Source organism: Benincasa hispida, chromosome 2 (assembly GCF_027475165.1).
Source record: "Benincasa hispida cultivar pf3 chromosome 2, pf3_genome.v1.1, whole genome shotgun sequence".
Taxonomy (NCBI): domain Eukaryota; kingdom Viridiplantae; phylum Streptophyta; class Magnoliopsida; order Cucurbitales; family Cucurbitaceae; genus Benincasa; species Benincasa hispida.
The window spans coordinates 43,129,507-43,148,451 of NC_143479.1; the positions used below are offsets into that span (position 1 = coordinate 43,129,507).

At 38.2% G+C, this 18,945-nt stretch overlaps 2 protein-coding genes across 2 annotated transcripts; one reads left to right on the plus strand and one right to left on the minus strand.

Annotated features, from left to right (window-relative positions):
• The first annotated feature begins 7,948 nt into the window (after window positions 1-7,948).
• LOC120072325 (choline monooxygenase, putative (CMO-like)) lies at window positions 7,949-12,346 on the plus strand. Its single transcript, XM_039024794.2, has 10 exons — window positions 7,949-8,397; window positions 9,279-9,324; window positions 9,573-9,708; window positions 9,992-10,066; window positions 10,169-10,381; window positions 10,477-10,572; window positions 11,264-11,385; window positions 11,491-11,584; window positions 11,828-11,878; window positions 11,966-12,346. Exons 1-10 carry the CDS (start codon window positions 8,115-8,117, stop codon window positions 12,101-12,103), a joined length of 1,254 nt encoding a protein of 417 aa, XP_038880722.1. The 5' UTR covers window positions 7,949-8,114; the 3' UTR covers window positions 12,104-12,346.
• Window positions 12,347-12,671: 325 nt separating this feature from the next.
• Window positions 12,672-14,525, minus strand: LOC150037913 (uncharacterized). The gene is made up of 2 exons (XM_090311075.1): window positions 13,669-14,525; window positions 12,672-13,026 (listed from the first exon to the last, which is right to left on the minus strand). Exons 1-2 carry the CDS (start codon window positions 14,283-14,285, stop codon window positions 12,672-12,674), a joined length of 972 nt encoding a protein of 323 aa, XP_090167201.1. The 5' UTR covers window positions 14,286-14,525.
• Between the last annotated feature and the right edge of the window lie 4,420 nt (window positions 14,526-18,945).

An 18,945-nucleotide genomic window follows, 5' to 3' on the forward strand; every position in this document is an offset into this window, starting at 1 on the left:
AATGAAAATAATGAGGTCATAAAATACAAAGAAAGACTAGTTGCATAAAGTTTTTCATAAAACCTGGTATTGATTATCATGAGACATATACTCCAGTGGTGGATGCAATTACACTAAGATATTTAATTGACTTGACTATATACGAAGGTCTGGATATGCATCTTATGAATATAGTCACAACATATTTATATGGATCTCTTAATAATGATATTTATATGAGAATGCCAGAAGGATTTAATGTCAAACTCCTTCCCAAATTATCCTCTTAACCTGGAAGAGAATGTAATGGCAACAGTTACTAACCCGAGGCACTTGCTACCTAATTAACCTGTTTAGAAACCCTGGAATAACATTATTTACATTCCAGTGTTGTGACTGGTGTCTTAATTTGTCACACCCCGCCCTGAGCCCACACTTCTGAACCCGAGGAGAGGCGTGAGGGACCGTAGATACCACCGTTTTGTGATACCTACTATCCAATTGAACCTCTTTACTACACACAGTAAACCTTAAGTCAAGGAGATAACAACCACTGATTAAGTAGGCCCATTTTATTATAACAATATAACGTTTATACGACTCCAAGTCTTAACTACAAAGTTTACAACAACAACTGTAAAACCCTCCGGGAGTGTAACTGTGGCGTGTGGCAGACCTTGACCTTAGCAGTACCCTGGAACTCCTCACCTTTCGCTACCTGGGAAGAAAAACATTTGAAAAACGGGGTAAGCTTGCTAGCCCAGTAAGTGACAAGAAAACTGATTCTTATCAAAAGAAGTGCCGCCATGCCTTAGGTACTTTTGCTTAGATACCTTCTCAAAACTGTGTCCTTCAGTATCGAGCTGCTCAGATACCTTCTCAACTTCCTTCGGTATCGAGTTTCAAGTAAAACTAGTCATACAATGACTTTCTTTACTAAAACATAGAAAACATGTCTTTATCTAAAAGATCTTAGAACATGGTTTCTTAAAACATTGTAAATATTTAGTCGAATATTTTAGTCACTCACCTTGATCGTTTAGGAACCTTTCTCTCTAGAAGTTCCTTGGTCACCTCGGGCTCCCTTTTGAACCCTACGATCCAGATTCAAATTGAAGCTCAGATTGCTCATAGTTCTAGGCTTTATCTCAAGATACTTCCGTCTACAAATATGCTCTAAAATTTCTCAGGAAGCTTACCTCAAAATCTTAGCTTAGAACTCCTCGTGGTTTGGCCGAAATCATCAAAACATCAAGCTGGCTCAAGCTTACCCAATAGCTTGACCCTTCTATCTTTTTCTCAGTTTCCAGCTCGATCCCTTGGAGCCTTCGGCAGCCCTACCCTGAAAACTAGACTCGCGGAGCTTTCAGGTGGCTTTGGAATCACTCTAAACGCACGAGTATTCTGGGAGAACTCTTCGTCCCAAGTTGATGTTACTTCCTGACTTTTCTGTCCAACAACATCTTCCCCTCTTAGAACCTCTTAACCAACGCATGGTCTTACTACCAACACATGCATTCTTCCATCAACGCATAGTCTTCTCCCAATTAGCCTTCATACACACTTCTTATGTCATTTGAAGAGAATTTGAGTTCTCATTTGAAGTCCTTGGCCCTATTTATAGGATCCAAGATCTCTTTAAGGCCGACACCTCCTACTTTGCCATATGTCCAAGTGCCTTTTCCCCACACTATCAATGCAACCCTCAAATAACCGCAATTTAAGGTGTCTTCTTCTTCCTTAGCCAACACAAACTTAAATTTGCATGTCTTCTTGTGCATCCATCTCATTTGTTTAAGGCTTAAGATTTCTTCCCAACAAGCCATATGTCTGGATGACGACCTTGCATGCGTCTATCCAACCTCATATGCGTTCATCTAACCACACATGTGCTCATCCAATTGCCGCATCGGCGCATGAGTCCATTCAATCTTACCTTGTGCATCTAATTGACGCAACTTGGTCACATATGCTAGATGTTTGCAAGGCTCATCTTTGGTTGCATATCCTTTCCTCTCGCATGGCTTACCTTTGCCTTATGCGCTCAACTAGGATAATGACCAACACTCTTTCAATGCATACTACAAGCTTGTCCTATGCGCCTACATGCCCTCGGATGTCCAATGCATAGCACATCACCAACGTATAGTGTTGCTGCATACTACTAACGCATGGTATCGCCACATAACACCAACGCATAGCGTTGCCGCATAGCACCAATGCATAGCATCGCCGTATGCCTCTATTGCATAGTATTGTCGCATGCCATCGCGCAGTATCACCGCATGCCCTCGCATAGCATCACCGCATGCCTTCGCATTGCATACCTTTGCGTAGCATCACTGCATGCCTCCAACGTCGCATGCCTCCATCGCGTAGCACTGCCCCTTGATCAACCAGCGCATGCACTCTAACGCCCAGCGCCCTTGTCCGCGCAACTTGAGGCTGCCACATGTGTTTTTCTAACCTCTCAAGATATAGGCTACCGCATGCTTGTCCCCGCATAGTCTTTCTTCTTGGCCATACTTTAGCCTCTTTAAACGCCCAAATAAACTCTCAAAGGTTCATGGCCAACGCATGGCACCACACCAACACTTAGCACAAGGCCAACACATTGTTTAGTACTTAGGCCATTTCTGTCTTGACTTCCAATGCATAGTTCCTTTTTGGCATTATACTTAACCAAATTTTTACTAGTTAAGGCTTATCTCAAAGCTACTTAACAAATCTATTTAAACACTTAGAATTTTCTTTCACTTTAACATAGGATTTAACTTTCACCTAGTTAATCCTTTTTATTTCCTGCTTAAGTAGGAAAAATGGAAATCCGGATTTCACATAATTCTCCTGGATTCTTGTAGTTTGTAATCATTGTACGCATTGTTATGAATAAAATAAGAGATATTATATTTTGCATTTACTCATATCCAATAAACAAATCTCTATGGTTATTGTATGTAAACTTAAGCATGTATATAAGATATACAAGTTGATCATGCCTTAAGTGATAACCTAAAAGATTTGTAGTATAAGGATTAAGGAGGGATACCTTATCCTTGTGACACTACAGATACGACCCGTTTTGTAAAGGTTTGCAAGTGTTGTGAACTACTACAGATGGTCTGATCCTAACCATTCATGTGGAGACATACGAGTAGAGGTTTCCTATACAAAGAGTTTTTATAAGACCGGACCACGAGATGATTCGTCTCTTTATATAACACCGTTGATAGTTAGGACTTACATCTAATTTAAACGACCATAGGTGACATGACCTCAATCTTGAGTGTTTTGGGAACTCCTGCCTTTGAGGGCGGTCCTTTGATTAGTATGGGTGAGAGTGACCAGATTGCCAACTCAATAAGCCTACCTTTTTGGGGATTTGTCTGATTGGGAAGGTGGGAACTCAGTTACACAAGATGGAATTCACTCCTTCCCTGAAATAGAGGTAAGTAGATAGATTGCTCTCTTAAGGGCTGATTCCGGGTCTTAAACATAGTGGTCACATCCTTTCTTTGGAAGAGAGGACTCAGTCATAGTAGGACTATGACTTATGTTCATTAGAGGAATCAATGGTACTTAAGGAGTAAGATGTAACTACAGGGGCACAACGGTAAATTGGCCCAACTGTACTTACGAGCAATCTGTGAAGGGTTATCACACTGTTGATTGATTAATATGGACACAGAAATATATCTATAGTGAGGAGAGTGCAACTGTCGATCTTTAGTGGAGTGCATGACAGTTAACGGATGGTGGATCCCGTGACTAAAGAGTTTAGTCAGTTATTCACATACTGTTGGAGCTTCAAGCTACAAGTCCATAAAGTCCCCTTAGTAGCTCAATGGATTCAAGTTGAGAATCAGTTCTTGGTGTTAGTTTGAAGTGTTCAAATTGATAAGAAGAAATTCAAATGTTTCAAACTTTTGGTGTATTAGGTAAATATGCCCATACCTAGAATAGTCATCAACGAAGTTGATGAAATATTCATACCTTCCTCTAACTCTAACATTTATAGGACCACAAAGGTCAGAATGTACGAGTTCTAAGGGTTCTTTGGCTCTAAGACCTTTTCTAGAAAAAGATCTTTTAGTCATTTTACCCTCAAGATGGGATTCACACGGTGGTAATGAACTGTCTTCTAACTTATTTAGATGACCATTCTTAAATAGTCTCTCAATCTTGTTGAGATTTATTTGACCCAGACTCAAGTGTCAAAGATAGGCATTTGGAGAAACTTTTCTTTTCTTATGAGTCTCAACAATTTTAAACATCTCTATGTTCAAAACGACTCTAACCTCAGTTAGTTTTAACAAATACAAGTTATTTTCTAATTTTGCAGAACAAATTTAGTTTTTCTTGTATTGATGAACAATTCATCATTTTCAAAATAAATTTTATAATTTTTTTCTAACAAACAAGAGATAGATATTAGATTCCTTTTCATAGAAGGAATGTAATAAGCATTTTTTAGATAAATGTACTTATCTCCTTATAAAAAAGCTTCATATATTCGACTGCTTTAGCTGAAACAACCTCCCCGGTCCCTACCTTAAAAATTGTTTCGCCTTCTGTCAACTATCTCTAGAAACTTGTTTCCTGTGAGAAAGTATAGACGTGATCAGCGACACCTGATCAATTATCCAGGTTTTATCGTTTTCCACTAAACATGCTTCGATAACAAGTAAATCATATTTATCTTGTTGTACGAATTTTGCATTCTCATCTATATTATTCAAAATTTTAGATAAGTTGGGAGATAGAGGACAATCCTCTGTTAAAACTCTTTTGGTATTATCAACTGCTAGTAATTTGTTTGTTGATTCGATTTTACCGTTATCTAATTCGGAAATGAGTTTTTTTAGAAGAATTTGACATGCTGAAAAATTTAAACAAATTCTAATTAGCAAATTGCAACTAAATATAAAATCAAGCTTTAGCAAAACAAGTAATAATGTATCCATAACCATTATTTATTTTCAACGATACTATAGTGAGTCAGAATACGTGCTGCCGAGGGGCAGTCAGATACTCCTTCACTAAAACAAACAATTTTGACCAAACACTATCTCCATAATAACTCTTATTCCTATAGACGTTTAGTTACCATTTTCGGTAAGAAATTACTAATACTTTAATAATTCTGTAAGTGTAACCCTCCGTTTTCAGACATCAGAGGTCGGCCCCAACTATGCTACCGAAATGGAGAGTCAAGGTTGGGAATGGACCTAAGAAATTCTATCTATTTCTAAAGTTTGAGTTGTTCCGAATCCTGTTACAACCCTTCGAAGGGATAGCTGTCGTTAAACGGCTAGCAAGGGTTGCTTAAAGCAAACCACCAGACGCAACATAGGAATCTCATGGTCCAAACTAACGAAGAGACCGCAGAACATATTGACACAAATCCTTTAACCACTTACTATGAACTACTTCCCATGTTCACCTTGTTATTAACTCATACAAACACTTTCCGTATGGAGGTCACTTCTAGGGTGACACGAAGCGTCATATGAATCTCATGGTGTGAACTATGTGGAGACGTGGCGGTTGAAATCTTTTTATCATATATATCTGATTTATGTTCGGACGACTTTCCCTTATTCACCAGAATCTAGGTTTATGCAAATACTTTCCGTATGGAGGTTACTCCCAGGGTGACACGAAGTACCACTTAAACCTCGATTGTGAACTTTTAGGGACGTGAGAGCTAAAAATAATGTATCGTATATGTTATTAATCTCCACTGAAGTGTTCTAATAACTTTATCATATATAAGTTATTAGACTCCCACTGAAGTGTTCTATTGATATGGGTAAAATTATACTTAGGTTCTTTTCAGCTAATTAAAACAACCCTAAGTCTAAGTGGTTTATCCAAGTATAACACTTTATAATTGGATTTTAACCTACAATGTCTAGGTGATAAACTGTTTTATTACCTCACACCACTCACGTACGCTTATAAAATCGGTTAACAACACTCAATTATTTGGCCATAATCCCCAGGTAGGAGGTGTTCCGTACAACATCTACCCCTATCCTTAGACAGGATTATCTACCGATTGAGTTTGTAATCAGGTTTTACAAGATGTCGACCTATTTTAACTTATTAAAACAGGTGATTAACTTACGTGAGCATGCAGCTTATCTTCGTTATGGATTTTAATGTCTAATGCAATTTTATAACAACTTATAAAAATGGACATGCTTTTACATCCACAATATGCATCAAAGGCATTCAAATTAACATAACAGTTATAGTATATAACAGAAAACCCTAAACATGCATTCTATACATTATAACAGATTATAACATATACATAATATATGTAACATGCTTCCTATGGTGGGATTTTAAATCTACATGGCATACTGTATGCACATACAAGATTTATTAATTATAACATATATCACATGCATAAATAATTAAACACATACTGATATAGAGTTAGTTTTGGCATAAACAAGCAAACAAAGGCCTAAGAAATACAAAACAGCAAGAAACAATTCCAAACTGCTTCCGGACCACACGAACCGCTCCAAACCGGATCCAAACAGCTTGAATTAGATGTGAACCACCTGAACCGGACCAATCAAAATCCTTTTGAAGGTGAACCGAGTCAAGTTTGAAGAAAACTGGCCAAACCAGTCAATCCTTGATGGTCCCTGCTTAGTCAACGGGTCAAACTCGTTCAAACCGATTCAAAATTTTGCTCAAACTCGATCTCTCGCTCCTAGCTCAAAATCTCGCTCGAACTCAATTCAAAATCTTGCTCGAACTAGAAATCTCGCTCAAACTTGATTCAAAATCTCACTTGAACTAGAAATCTCGCTCGAAAATTCCATCAGAATCTCGCTTGAAACGAAATCTCGCTGCTTGTACATGGAATCTCGCTGGAATTGTGAAAATCTTGCTCTCGCTTGAATGGAAATCTCGCTCTTGCTTGAACTTCAAATGGTAATCTCGCTGGAATTTTGAAGATCTCGCTCTCGCTTGAGAGTAATCTCGCTAACTTTGTACAACGAGATTTGAGCAGATGCTGAAGAACTGGTTTCTGCTGCTCGACCTTCTTCATTTCTTTCTTCAATTACAACTTCAATTCAACTCTAATGACTCCAAATAAATTACAGACTCTTTATCACACATATAAGCACATCAAACAAGAGCCAATTATAAATTTAATCAAGGAATCAAGGAGAAATTAAATGCCAAATCTCAGAAAACCATATCAGTGCACCATTTTCATATATGTCATGAAAAAACACCCACCACACCAAAATTAAACTAAATCGAATGCTTAAATGATGCTCTGATACCAATATGACAACGGCTAAAGGTGCGCACAGCTGATGGTCGGCGGCACTCGATGGACTCTGGTGAGGCGAATGCCGACTGATGTGCGATAGGCAACACGAATGGAGAAGGCGAGCGGATATATGGCGGTGGGGGGCTCGGTCTGGCGGCGGACGCTCATAAATGGAGGCGAGGGTTGACAGCTTCGAGCGACGACGCGAAGGAGGGGGGGGGGGTGAAGGGACTGTGCTTGCATGTGAAAGAGAGGGGGAGGGAAATATTTTTTTAAAGAAAATGAAAAAAATAAAATAAAATAAAATTTGATTTAGTTTTACTTTATTTTATTTTATTTCCTTTTATTCTTTCCTTCTTGACACCCATAGCTATAGTTGTGTATAAATATGAAATCCTTTCCTCTTCCTCTTTGAAACCAAATTCCAAAATTAAAAATCAATTCCCCAATTTAAATTAAATCTCAATAATCAAAATTGAATTTTCAAAATTCCAAAAATGTCATAAAATATTACAAGATACTGAACTTACATTAGGAAGAAAATTTTAGATGTTAGACAAAAATTCAGATTGATTTGATTGACAATCGAAATGACTTAAAAAAAAAAAAAAATCTCTAACCTAACCCAATCAGATATATACTTTATTAAGTCCCGTATTTACTTGGGCGCCTATTGTTAGCCTAAGTAAGATCTCTTAAGTCTGGGGGTGGGTAGAAAAACATAGGCAGCCGATAACAGGTGATCCGTAGAAGGATTCGCTCATGATGCTATTGCCAACCAAAAGTGTAGAATATAGTAAGTTGGAGGGCAAGTTTGAGGATTGTTTCAATGGCAACGTTGACGAAGCATATCCATACTCACTTCTTCCAACCTCCTTCCATTTCCTTCAATTTGCATTCCTGCAATCATCGTTCTCCCTCACGAATCTCGGCGGCTTTATCCTTTCGAAACTCTGATTCTCACTTTATTGAAGCTCAGAAACTCGTTGATGAATTCGACCCTGAAATTCCCTTGGAGAAGGCCGTCACTCCACCCAGCTCTTGGTATATAGACCCTTCATTTTATGCTCTCGAGCTCGATCGTGTCTTCTACAGAGGATGGCAGGCTGTAGGTTCGCTTCCATCTCTAAATTTTTTATTTTCTTCTTTTCGCGACACTATTTAATTGTAGCTGCATACCGAGGAGATTAATTGCTAGATTTCGATGTGACTGTAATTTATGATCTATGATTATAATGAAGATTCTTTAGCTGGGGTTGGACATTGGAGTTCCCGAATTCTAAATCTCTCCCAGTCAAGCCATTTTCGTGGATTTTAAGCTTTCACAAACCATCTATCACACGGCCATCATGGGTTGGTTTAGTAGTAAACAGGCACATGGTCAGTCATAGGTTCAATATATAATGGACGCCTACCTAGAATTTAATATCCTACGAGTTGGGTTAGGCAGCTTGTCTTATTAGACTAATCGTCTACCTTAGATTAAGAGCTTGTTTAGAGTGACTTGAGTAAAATATATTTTCTAAAAAAATTATTTTCATAAAAACGGTTTAAAATATACTTTAATTTTTTCTAAAATAACTCATTTCAAATTAAACACTTGAAAAATTAAACCAAATATAATAATGAAAAAAAAAAAAAAAAGAATGACCATGGTTTGATGACGGCCCTTCATGTGCAGTTTAGGGTATTTTTTGAGTTGACATATTTACATTTCATTCCATTGAGTGGTAAGAATTACTCACCAGAGTCTCTCGCGTGTGAAAGAGAAAGAAGGAAAATTACCTATGACCATTAGTATCGGCCTTCCATTAACTGAGAACTTAGAAGTTCTTGGTGTTTGACAGAGTACAAAGCAGGTCAATCCCATTGATTTTGTGTACTCTTCTTTGTTGTACAGCTAATGCAATCTGCTCCTTGTTTTTCCTCTTTAGATTATAACTATGACAATAAAGGCATGGATCATTAACTTTTTGTGCCATTCGCTTGTCAGGATATGTTGAACAGTTAAAAGATCCCCATGACTTTTTCACAGGCAGGTGTGATTAATTGTCACTTACCATTTATTACTGATAGTATAAAATTTACAGAGCAGTAATAAAACTATTTCTATAACCAGAATGATGAATATATTTCTCACAGGGTAATTTAACCAAATATGGAGTTGAATCACTTGACCTTTTTAATGCCTTGAGTCTAAGATATGGGATGCCAGAGATTTGTGTTCTTCCCCCAGCATGGCTTGTCCTTGAAATTTGTTTGCTCTTTGTCTCCTTGACCATGGCAGGTTGGGAAATGTAGAGTATGTGGTATGCAAAGATAATAACAGGAAGGTTCGTGCATTTCACAACGTTTGTCGTCATCATGCCTCACTTCTCGCATCTGGATGTGGGAAGAGGTCATGCTTTGTATGCCCATATCATGTGAGTTCACTTGCATATCTTCTTGTGGGTTCCTTGGGAACTTTTTGTTTTTCTATTTCCTAGTTGTTTCTTGACGGCCAGATTAAGGTTTTAGTCCACAACTTTTTCTTTGAAAGGAACGGTAATTTCCATTGAAGAAAAAAGAGATCATTGTTAAAGATGAAAAATGGAAATCTCCAAGCTATGCTCTGATCTTATGAAAAATACTTGAGATGTAATTAGGAGGTAAGATTCTGAGATATTACGAGGTGTATCTATATGGGTTGTTCCATAATTTTTGCAGGGATGGACATATGGGTTGGATGGAGTATTGCTTAAGGCGACTAGAATAAATGGGATACAGAACTTTGATGAAAATGTATGTAATTATATCATTTTGATACCAGTTTCCATAACCATTTTAATATAACATTTCTTAATGGCTTAGCAATTGGTTAATTTATTTAATGATGGAGATTAGAATTTTGGGCTCATACCATTACCAGTAGCTACATGGGGGCCTTTCGTTCTTCTCAATCTGGATGGAAAATTATCATCTGAGCTCGATGTCGATGAAGATAAAGTGCCAGGTGAATGGCTTGGAAGCTGTGCAGATTTGCTGAGTTTAAATGGGGTTGATGCTTCCTTAAGTTATGTCTGTCGACGTGAATACACTATCGAATGTAACTGGAAGGTATAGTCCTTGCATTCTTCTTGCAAACTGGTCATATACTGTTACCATAATCCTGATGGGTTTTTGGAATGTGTTTTATTGGTTTTTCTTTTTAGGTTTTTTGTGACAATTACTTAGATGGAGGATATCACGTCCCCTATGCACATAAAGGGCTTGCGTCTAATCTCAAGCTTGACTCTTATTCTACAGAAGTACGTTGGCTGTTTATTTTAAATTTAGGTTAAAAATCACTTTTACTCCCAGAACTTTCACAAAAGTAACAATTTAATTCCTGAATTTTGATTTCTAATGAATTCAATTTAGTCTTTAATCAACTTTACTTTGTAACAATCTGATCATTGTATTTTAAAATTTGTAATGATTTAATCCCTGTTGTAGAAATTAATATTAAAGTTTAATGAGATTTCTTGCATAAATAAATTGATAAACTAATTTGAGACTCAAGTTTTTTACAAAATACAAAGTCTACATCATAAAATAATAAAAATTGAAATCTATTTTGATGAATCGTTGTATGTTGATTGTTAGGGACTGAATTGTTACAAATTTGAAAGTACTAGGACTAAATTATTACATATTAAAGTTTAGAGACTAAATTGTTACAAAATTGGAAGTACATTAGACGAAATCTTACAAACTAAAGTTCAGGGACTAAATTGTTACTTTCATGGAAGTTCGGAGACCAATAGTGTTTTTTAACCTAAAATTTATTACCAAACTACTGTTTCAATATTATGCTTTCATACAATTTTGTTGTTTCAGGGTTCGTTTACTTCAGTATTTAAGCAATTGAACCTTCATATGAAATAAGAAGGCATATTTACAGTAATCAATTATTCGCAGTAAATTATCAATGTTATGTAACTATAACTTGTGATGTAGATATTTGAAACTGTTAGCATTCAAAGTTGTAAGGGTGGGGGAGAAGCAAAAGGCAATGATTATGGTCGACTTGGACCAGAAGCACTATATGCTTTCATATACCCAAATTTCATGATAAATAGGTAAGTTCCTGAATCCTGGCTATATCAACGTAGCTCTTTGGCTCTTTATGTTTCGAGATGTTTTGTCGTAATATTCGTGTCATCATTTTTTGGCTTGTGTAATAGGTATGGACCTTGGATGGACACTAATCTAGTACTCCCACTTGGAGCTCGAAAATGTCTTGTAGTTTTCGATTATTTTCTTGAAGCTTCTTTTAAGGTAATTTCGAGTCCTTTGGCCTGATGGATATGCAATAAGTCCTTTTTGTTTGTGCACAAGTTCTCACTCGTGTTCTTGATTTATTGAAAAGAATGCTCGGCTAACACGAAAACTCAGCAAAAACTGGTCTTTTGTAGTATTGAAGTCTTTCAGTTCATTTGGTTTTTTTCCCTTTTCTATTCCTCTCTTTCTTTCTTTCTTTTTTGGGGATAAACCTTTTCGCTTCCTTGATTTCATGTTCAGAATGACGGCCCTTTTATACAACGAAGTTTAGAAGACAGTGAAAGTGTACAGGTATTACAAACAAATCCACCTCTTTCCAGTTTCATGTGTGCACTGTCTGTTCATTTTCTCTTACAAATTGGTCCAAATAATTTTCAGAAGGAAGACATTATTCTGTGTGAAGGTGTTCAAAAGGGTCTTGAGTCGCCAGCTTACAAGTTTGGCCGGTATGCTCCTTCGGTCGAGAATGCCATGCACCATTTCCATCGTCTTCTTCATCTTAACCTCACAAAATAAAAATAAATTAAAGAAGTTTGTTTCTTATAAAAAAGAAGAAAAAAGTTTGGAAATAGTGAACTTTGGCGTTTTTGTACAACAGATGAAAAGATGTTTCTTTTAGGTTTAGATAGTTTATCCTGGAAATGGTTTGTAATAAGTTGCGTTTGCCAAGTGTCTACGTTGTAAAAGTTTCTAATTCTTAAATTTTTTATCCGAAGGGGTAATAAACAAAAGCACTAAAAGAACAAGATCATTCTCCCACCTAGGGTTACAATTTCCGTTTATGTTGCTATTCGTGTAGAAGAATTCTTCAAAGATTTATTTCTTTGTCTTAAAGACGTGCCACAACCATTTTAAAATCCGATTTTTTAAACTTTTAGCTGAACTCGAGAATTGGCCATAGATAAAGGGCTATAGAGTGAATATTTGTTTTCTCTACATACATGGAAGAGAAGGTTACTTATGAATACTTTCTTGAATGAGATCATAATTTTATTTATTGGTAATTCTACATCGAATGAATAGATGTTGTTCAAATAAAACTTACCCAAAAGTGGCATTTTTAAAAGGAAAAAAAGGAGTAAAGTTACGGTTGACTGATAGTAACTCCACTTGATCCACCATCCCTACAATGTTTTAAAACCCTATGAAATTCTTGGATTTGTTCATCTTGTCTTGGAGTAACATCATAAGCTTGTTTTGTATAGCCAATATGATGCATCAAAAGCCAAACACGAGTGAGCAATTCCCCTCCATGTCCAAGTTGCTCAATATGATCATAAAATTTACTTTCACAAGCAACCTTAGCAAGCAACTCCACCCATTCATGGCTTATTATCTCCCACTCTTTGAAGCTCCTTAGCCAACAACAAGCCATGGTTGAGCAATGACCCAACTCCCAATTCTTTAACCTCTTCCACACCCAACCCTCAACTCCAAATCTTCCAATACATAGTCAAAAGAATCCTCAATTGTTCCCAAGAATCTTGGAACATGTCGTCATAGAAAATCCTTAATGTCGGTAACATTGCTTCGAATCTTGTTCGTCCCATTCCATTCGAGAATAAAGATTGATGATGCGCTAAAAGATATGTGAGATAATTAGACAACAATTTAGTATCTTGAAGAAGAGAGATTGAATTCTTCAAAGCCTTGGTTTTGTGATCCGTAGTGATGTGCCAAAGGAGTATACTTTGAACAGAATCCAATTCCTTGCTCCAACCAATATGATCATAAAATCTTCTCTTTCTTACTGCCCAATCAGCCTCCTCCCAACTATTGATTTCCACCATCTTATTTAACTGTTCAAAAATTGGTTTCTTAAGTTCATTAGAGATTGGTTTTGAAATACTGATCAACGACTTGCCGTGTCTGTAACTGTTTATTTCTTCAAAGCAAGTAGTAATTAGATTGTATTGTGGAATAGAATTGGACCATCTTTTCATCTCAAGAGACCATCCAAAGGCATAGATGGCTTTCAAGATCAACCGAGCAAGAAAATTGTCGAATTGGCTCAACCAAATTACACACCAATCCGAGCAGAGCAACAAAAAAAAACAAGAGTAAATCTCAACTCCTAAAGCTCCAAAAGGATATAAGGGAAATACACATCTTGTAAAGGGTATCTCTGCTTATTGATCATGATGAAGGCAATGATAGCAGCAAGAATGGAAAAGGAAGTAATAAAGTGAAGAAGAGCACCAAAGAAGAAGGGAGAATTGAAAATGAGAGATGCTTTTGTGTAGAGTGAATCATGTAAGAATCCAAGCTCGAGCTCGACAACTTTGAAAGCAGTTTGGAAATCAAAATCAACATAGTAAAGACTTTGTTTCAGATCGTTATAACTAAGAATCAAATCTAGAAAAACCCATTTGTTTCTCTCAAAGAAGCAACGAGCAATGTGGAGGATGTGGAGATCATTGTGGTGGTGATGATTTATTGAAATGGGGAATTTGAAATCATGAATGCTATTCAATGGGATCATTTTGAAAGGAATGTCTTGATCTTTTAAATGTTGGGAAGAAGCGGATCTCAAAGCCCAAGTTCTTTCACCATATTTGATAATCCCAGCAGCAAAAACAGGAACGGCAACAAAGTCCATAGCTGTGGGTTGCAAAGCTTGCAAGAAGATGTAAAATGAAAGGGCGGATTGAATGAGTAAGCCAAGAAATTGTCTGTGCCACATGTCATTGTCTTGCATTGAGTAGACCGTGATGGTGTCGGGCCGCTGAGGTTGAAGAGGAAGAGTGTTTTCTGTTGTGGCCCATTGGAATGAGGAGGAGTTGAAGAAATAAACTCAACAAACGGTTGAAATATGGTGCATTAGCCCTAAGGCATATTTGTTTTTTCCTTTATGCCTATTAAATTAGGGTTTCCCCTCATTCTATTGATATATGAGGCTGGGGTCTCTTGTATGTATGACTAAAATAATAAGAAACTTCTCTATCGTGGTTTTTTCTCCCTGTATTAAGGTTTTCCACGCAAACCTTGTGTTATTTATTTTCTTCTTTACTTTCAATATGATATCAGAGCATGGTGATGAAACCCTAGTCCCGATAGAAGAAATTCAGTCATCAAGCATGGTTGGTGATGGAGCAATAGCTGACGCAACTAATATAGCCATGATCCAAGCGGCCGTGGATCGGTATCTCCAGACAATCTTGAACCTAGCACAGCAACAACCGATTAGGGAGCAACCGCCGATGGTCCTTAACTCTACGGTCGTTGGAGCCACGGACGACCCAGATGGCAGGCGATCGAATCCCAGTGGACGTGTCGTTTTTCGCGCAGCAATAGTAGACGTCAAGTGGGTTCGCTCCAGCGTCCGGGTCGGGTCAGCCGTTCGTGCATCTGTCCAGCAACCAGCCGATCGCGTCCAAGCAGCTCTCGCACTAGTCGATTCCTCCCGAGCCGTTCTCGCACCAGCCAGTTGTGTACCCTTCAGCAGCAGCAGTACCTGATTGCACATCTTCCAGCAATAGTGCCGAGGTGTTTGGGCAATACTCGATTGAAGCGTTCAAACAATTCTTCTATTCCTTCCAGCAACAAGGGTCCCTCCCGAACATGTATCCGGTTCAGTCTTGGTATCGAGTGGGTGACTTTATAGGAGAGAATTCCATTCTCATCTCCTATGGGTGGAAACATTCGAGATCAGAGTCCCATGGGGAACTCCAACATCAATTGGCAAGTCTCCAACAACAGATGACGATTCTTGGGGCAAAACTGAATGGCCATGAGCCTTCCAGTCTTCCAATCTATTCAGAAAACCACGTTAGAGAAGTTTCTTATTATTTTAATGTCATACATACAAGAGACCCCAACCTCAGATATAAATAGAATGAGGGGAAACCCTAATTTAGTAGGCATAAAGGAAAAGACAAATATGCCCTTAGGGTTAATGCACCATATTTCAACACTCCCCCTCAAGTTAGGGCATAGATATCGACAAGACCCGACTTGCTAACACAAGCTTCAAACGTCTATCTTGGTAATCCTTTGGTAAGAACATCTGCAACCTGTTAGATTGAAGGGACATAGGGAATACAGATACCCCGTTGGTCTAACTTCTCTTTAATAAAGTGTCTGTCAATTTCAATGTGCTTGGTTCTATCATGTTGTACTGGATTATTGGAAATACTAATGACAGCCTTATTATCATAATAAAATATCATGGGACTCGGACTGTCTTAGTAAAGATCAGATAAAACTTTCTGTAACCATATTTCTTCACACACTCCCAGGCTCATAGCTCTTTTTGCCTCAGCACTGCTTCTAGTAACTACATCCTGTTTTTTACTCGGCTAGGTCACCAAGTTTCCCTATACAAAGATATAATATCCCGAGGTTGACTTTCTATTGGTCACTGATCCTGCCCAATCTGAGTCAGTATATGCTTCAATGCTCCATGTGTCATATTTTTTGAAAACTAAGCCCTTCCCTGGGGTGGACTTTAGATATCTCAAAATTCGAGTCACTACTTCCATATGCTCCTCATACGGACTCTGCATGAACCGACTTACCACACTCACATCATAGGAGATGTCATTCCTTATATGAGATAGGTAAATCAGTTTTCCTACAAGGCGTTGTTACATTTCTTTATTTATAGGAACTCCTTCCGTAATGTTTTTAAGTTTTCCATTGACCTCAAAGGGAATGTCCATGGGTTTGCATCCTCTCATTCATGTTTCCTTTAACAAATCCAGAGTGTATTTCCATTGAGACATGGATATTCCTACTTCCGATCTTGCCACTTCCATCCCAAGAAAATACCTCAAACTACCAAGGTCTTTTATCTCAAATTCACATGCCATCCTTTGTTTTAGCTTAACAATTTCTACCGTATCATCTTCTGGTAAAATGATATCATCGACATAAACCACCAAAACAACAATCTTCTTTGAAAGTGATTTTTTGGTGAACAATGTATGATCAGAATACCCTTGGGCTTTAATAAACACTGTGAACCTATTGAACCACGCTCTAGAAGACTATTTCAACCTATATAAGGATTTTCTGAGTGTAAACATGGTTCCCAAATTTAGCTTCGAAACCTGGAGGAGGACTCATGTAAACCTCCTCTTCTAACTCACCATTCAGGAAGGCATTTTTTACATCCAGTTGATGCCAATCTTTATTCACGGCAACAGACAGAAGAACTCGGATCGTGTTGAACTTAGCCATGGGGAAAAAGTTTCTGAATAGTCAATCCCATATGTTTGAGTAAACCCTTTAGCAATGAACCTGGCCTTATATCTCTCGAGCGTTCCATCAGACCTATACTTCACTGTGAACACCCATTTGCAACCAACTGTCTTGTGACCTCTAGAAAGGGCTACTAAATCCAAAGTCTTGTTCGCCTCGAGAGCTCTCATTTCTTCCATTACTGCTGCTCTCCACTCGGGAACTTCCATGGCTGCATGTACACTGATAAGTATTGCTAGAGCATCCAGTTGGGTAGTGAAAGCCTTAAAAACAGAAGACAAGTTACTATAGGTTAGAAAACTGTGCATAGGGTACTTTGTACATGACCTGGTTTCTTTCCTCAGAGAAATTGGCATATCAAGAGTGGTATCATAATTGCCAGTTTTTGTCGGCCTCTCTCCAATATTAGACTTTCGAGACAATTCTTCATCGCCTTGAGGATCTTCCAGCATCTCATTACCTCTTGTAATTTCAACCTTCTCTGAGCTCGTCTCACCATTTTCTATGTGCCCAGACTTCTCTTCAAGGACTTTCTCTGAAACAATAGGATCTTGAACCTGAGCTGGTTTTGATGCTTGGACACTTTCTGATGGAACAATAGGGGTTTCCTGGGTTTCCTTTCTGAGATTCTTCCTATAGTATGTAACCCAGGGCACTTGTCTAGTAGAGAGGACAGACACTAGAATAGCACGACCAGGTTCGGGACTAGGTAAACTCGGTTCAGGAAAGGACTAGGCTCAAGATTGAAACTAATAGGAACCTCAGGGATAAGACGCGTAGATTGGCAAGAGTCTTTAAAGCACTCAAGGGATTTTTGAAACTTTAGAACACGTGAAGGCATCCTATTAATGAGATGGATTGCAGTAATGACCACATCACCCCATAGGTACGATGGGAGAGATACTAGAATCATCAAGGAACGAGCAACTTCAATGAGATGGCGATTTTTTTGTTCAGCCACCCTTGTTTTGTTACAGAGTATAAGCACAAGAGTTTTGATGGATAATCCATTTTGACGTTAGGAATTCTCGGAGGGTGTGATTGACAAACTCACATCCATTGTCACCTTGAAGAATGGCAATCTTCGTATTAAATTGAGTTAAGATAGTGGTATTGAATTGTTAGAAGTTAGATAGGACCTCGAACTTATCAGCAATGAGATATACCCATATAAGCCGGGTATAATCATCGATGAACGTGACAAACCATTGCTTACTGGAAAGGATAGAGACGTTTGAAGGACCCCAAACATTACTGTGGATTAAGTGGAAAGGCTGGGTAGGTTTATAAGTGTCACACCCTGCCCCGAGCCTGCCTCCTGAGTCTGAGGGGAGGCGTGAGGGACTGCAGATACCACCCTTTTCTGATACCTACTGCCCATCTGAACCTCAGTACACTCAGTAAACTTTAAGTCAAGGAGATAAACAATAATTTATTAAGTAGGCCAATTTTATTACAACAGAGTAACATTTATACAACTCCAAGACTTAACTACAAAGTTTATATCAGCAACTCTACAACCCCGGAAGTGTGATTGTGGCTTGTGGCAGACCTTGGCCTTAGCAGCACCCTGGAAATAAAAACATGAAAGAAAAGAATGAGATTCACAAAGCTCAGTGAGTGGTAAGCAACTTCTAGAGTCTATTTCAACTCATAAAAAAAAGCATATTATATATACGAGGTTAATACTCAATCCTCAGCTTTAAATGAGTATGTTCTCAACTCTATCTACACGCATGGTAGATAGTTGACTGTTACTAATCTAAACGTTTGTTCATTTGCGTTCCCTTTTGTTCCCTATGTGCACATAGCTCCTCGCTCATGGCCTCAGAAGCTAGGCCCGTCGGCCCTCTGACCATCCCATACGAGGTTCCTCCCACAGGCTCAGGAACTAGACCTCTCGGTCCCCTGACCATCCCGTGAGGTTTCATTTGGGCTCAGGAACTAGGTCTATTGACCCCCTGACCATCCCAATCACATAATCTCATTCTCTAGCTATTTACTCATTCATAACATAAGCATATAAAATTTACTCTAAAATATATGCTTAAGACTTCAAGGAAAATACCACTCGCCTTGGTAAGGATAGGAATCTTCCTCTTTAGAAGTTTCTTGATCACCCCGGGCTCCCTTTTAAACCCTAAGATCCAGATTCA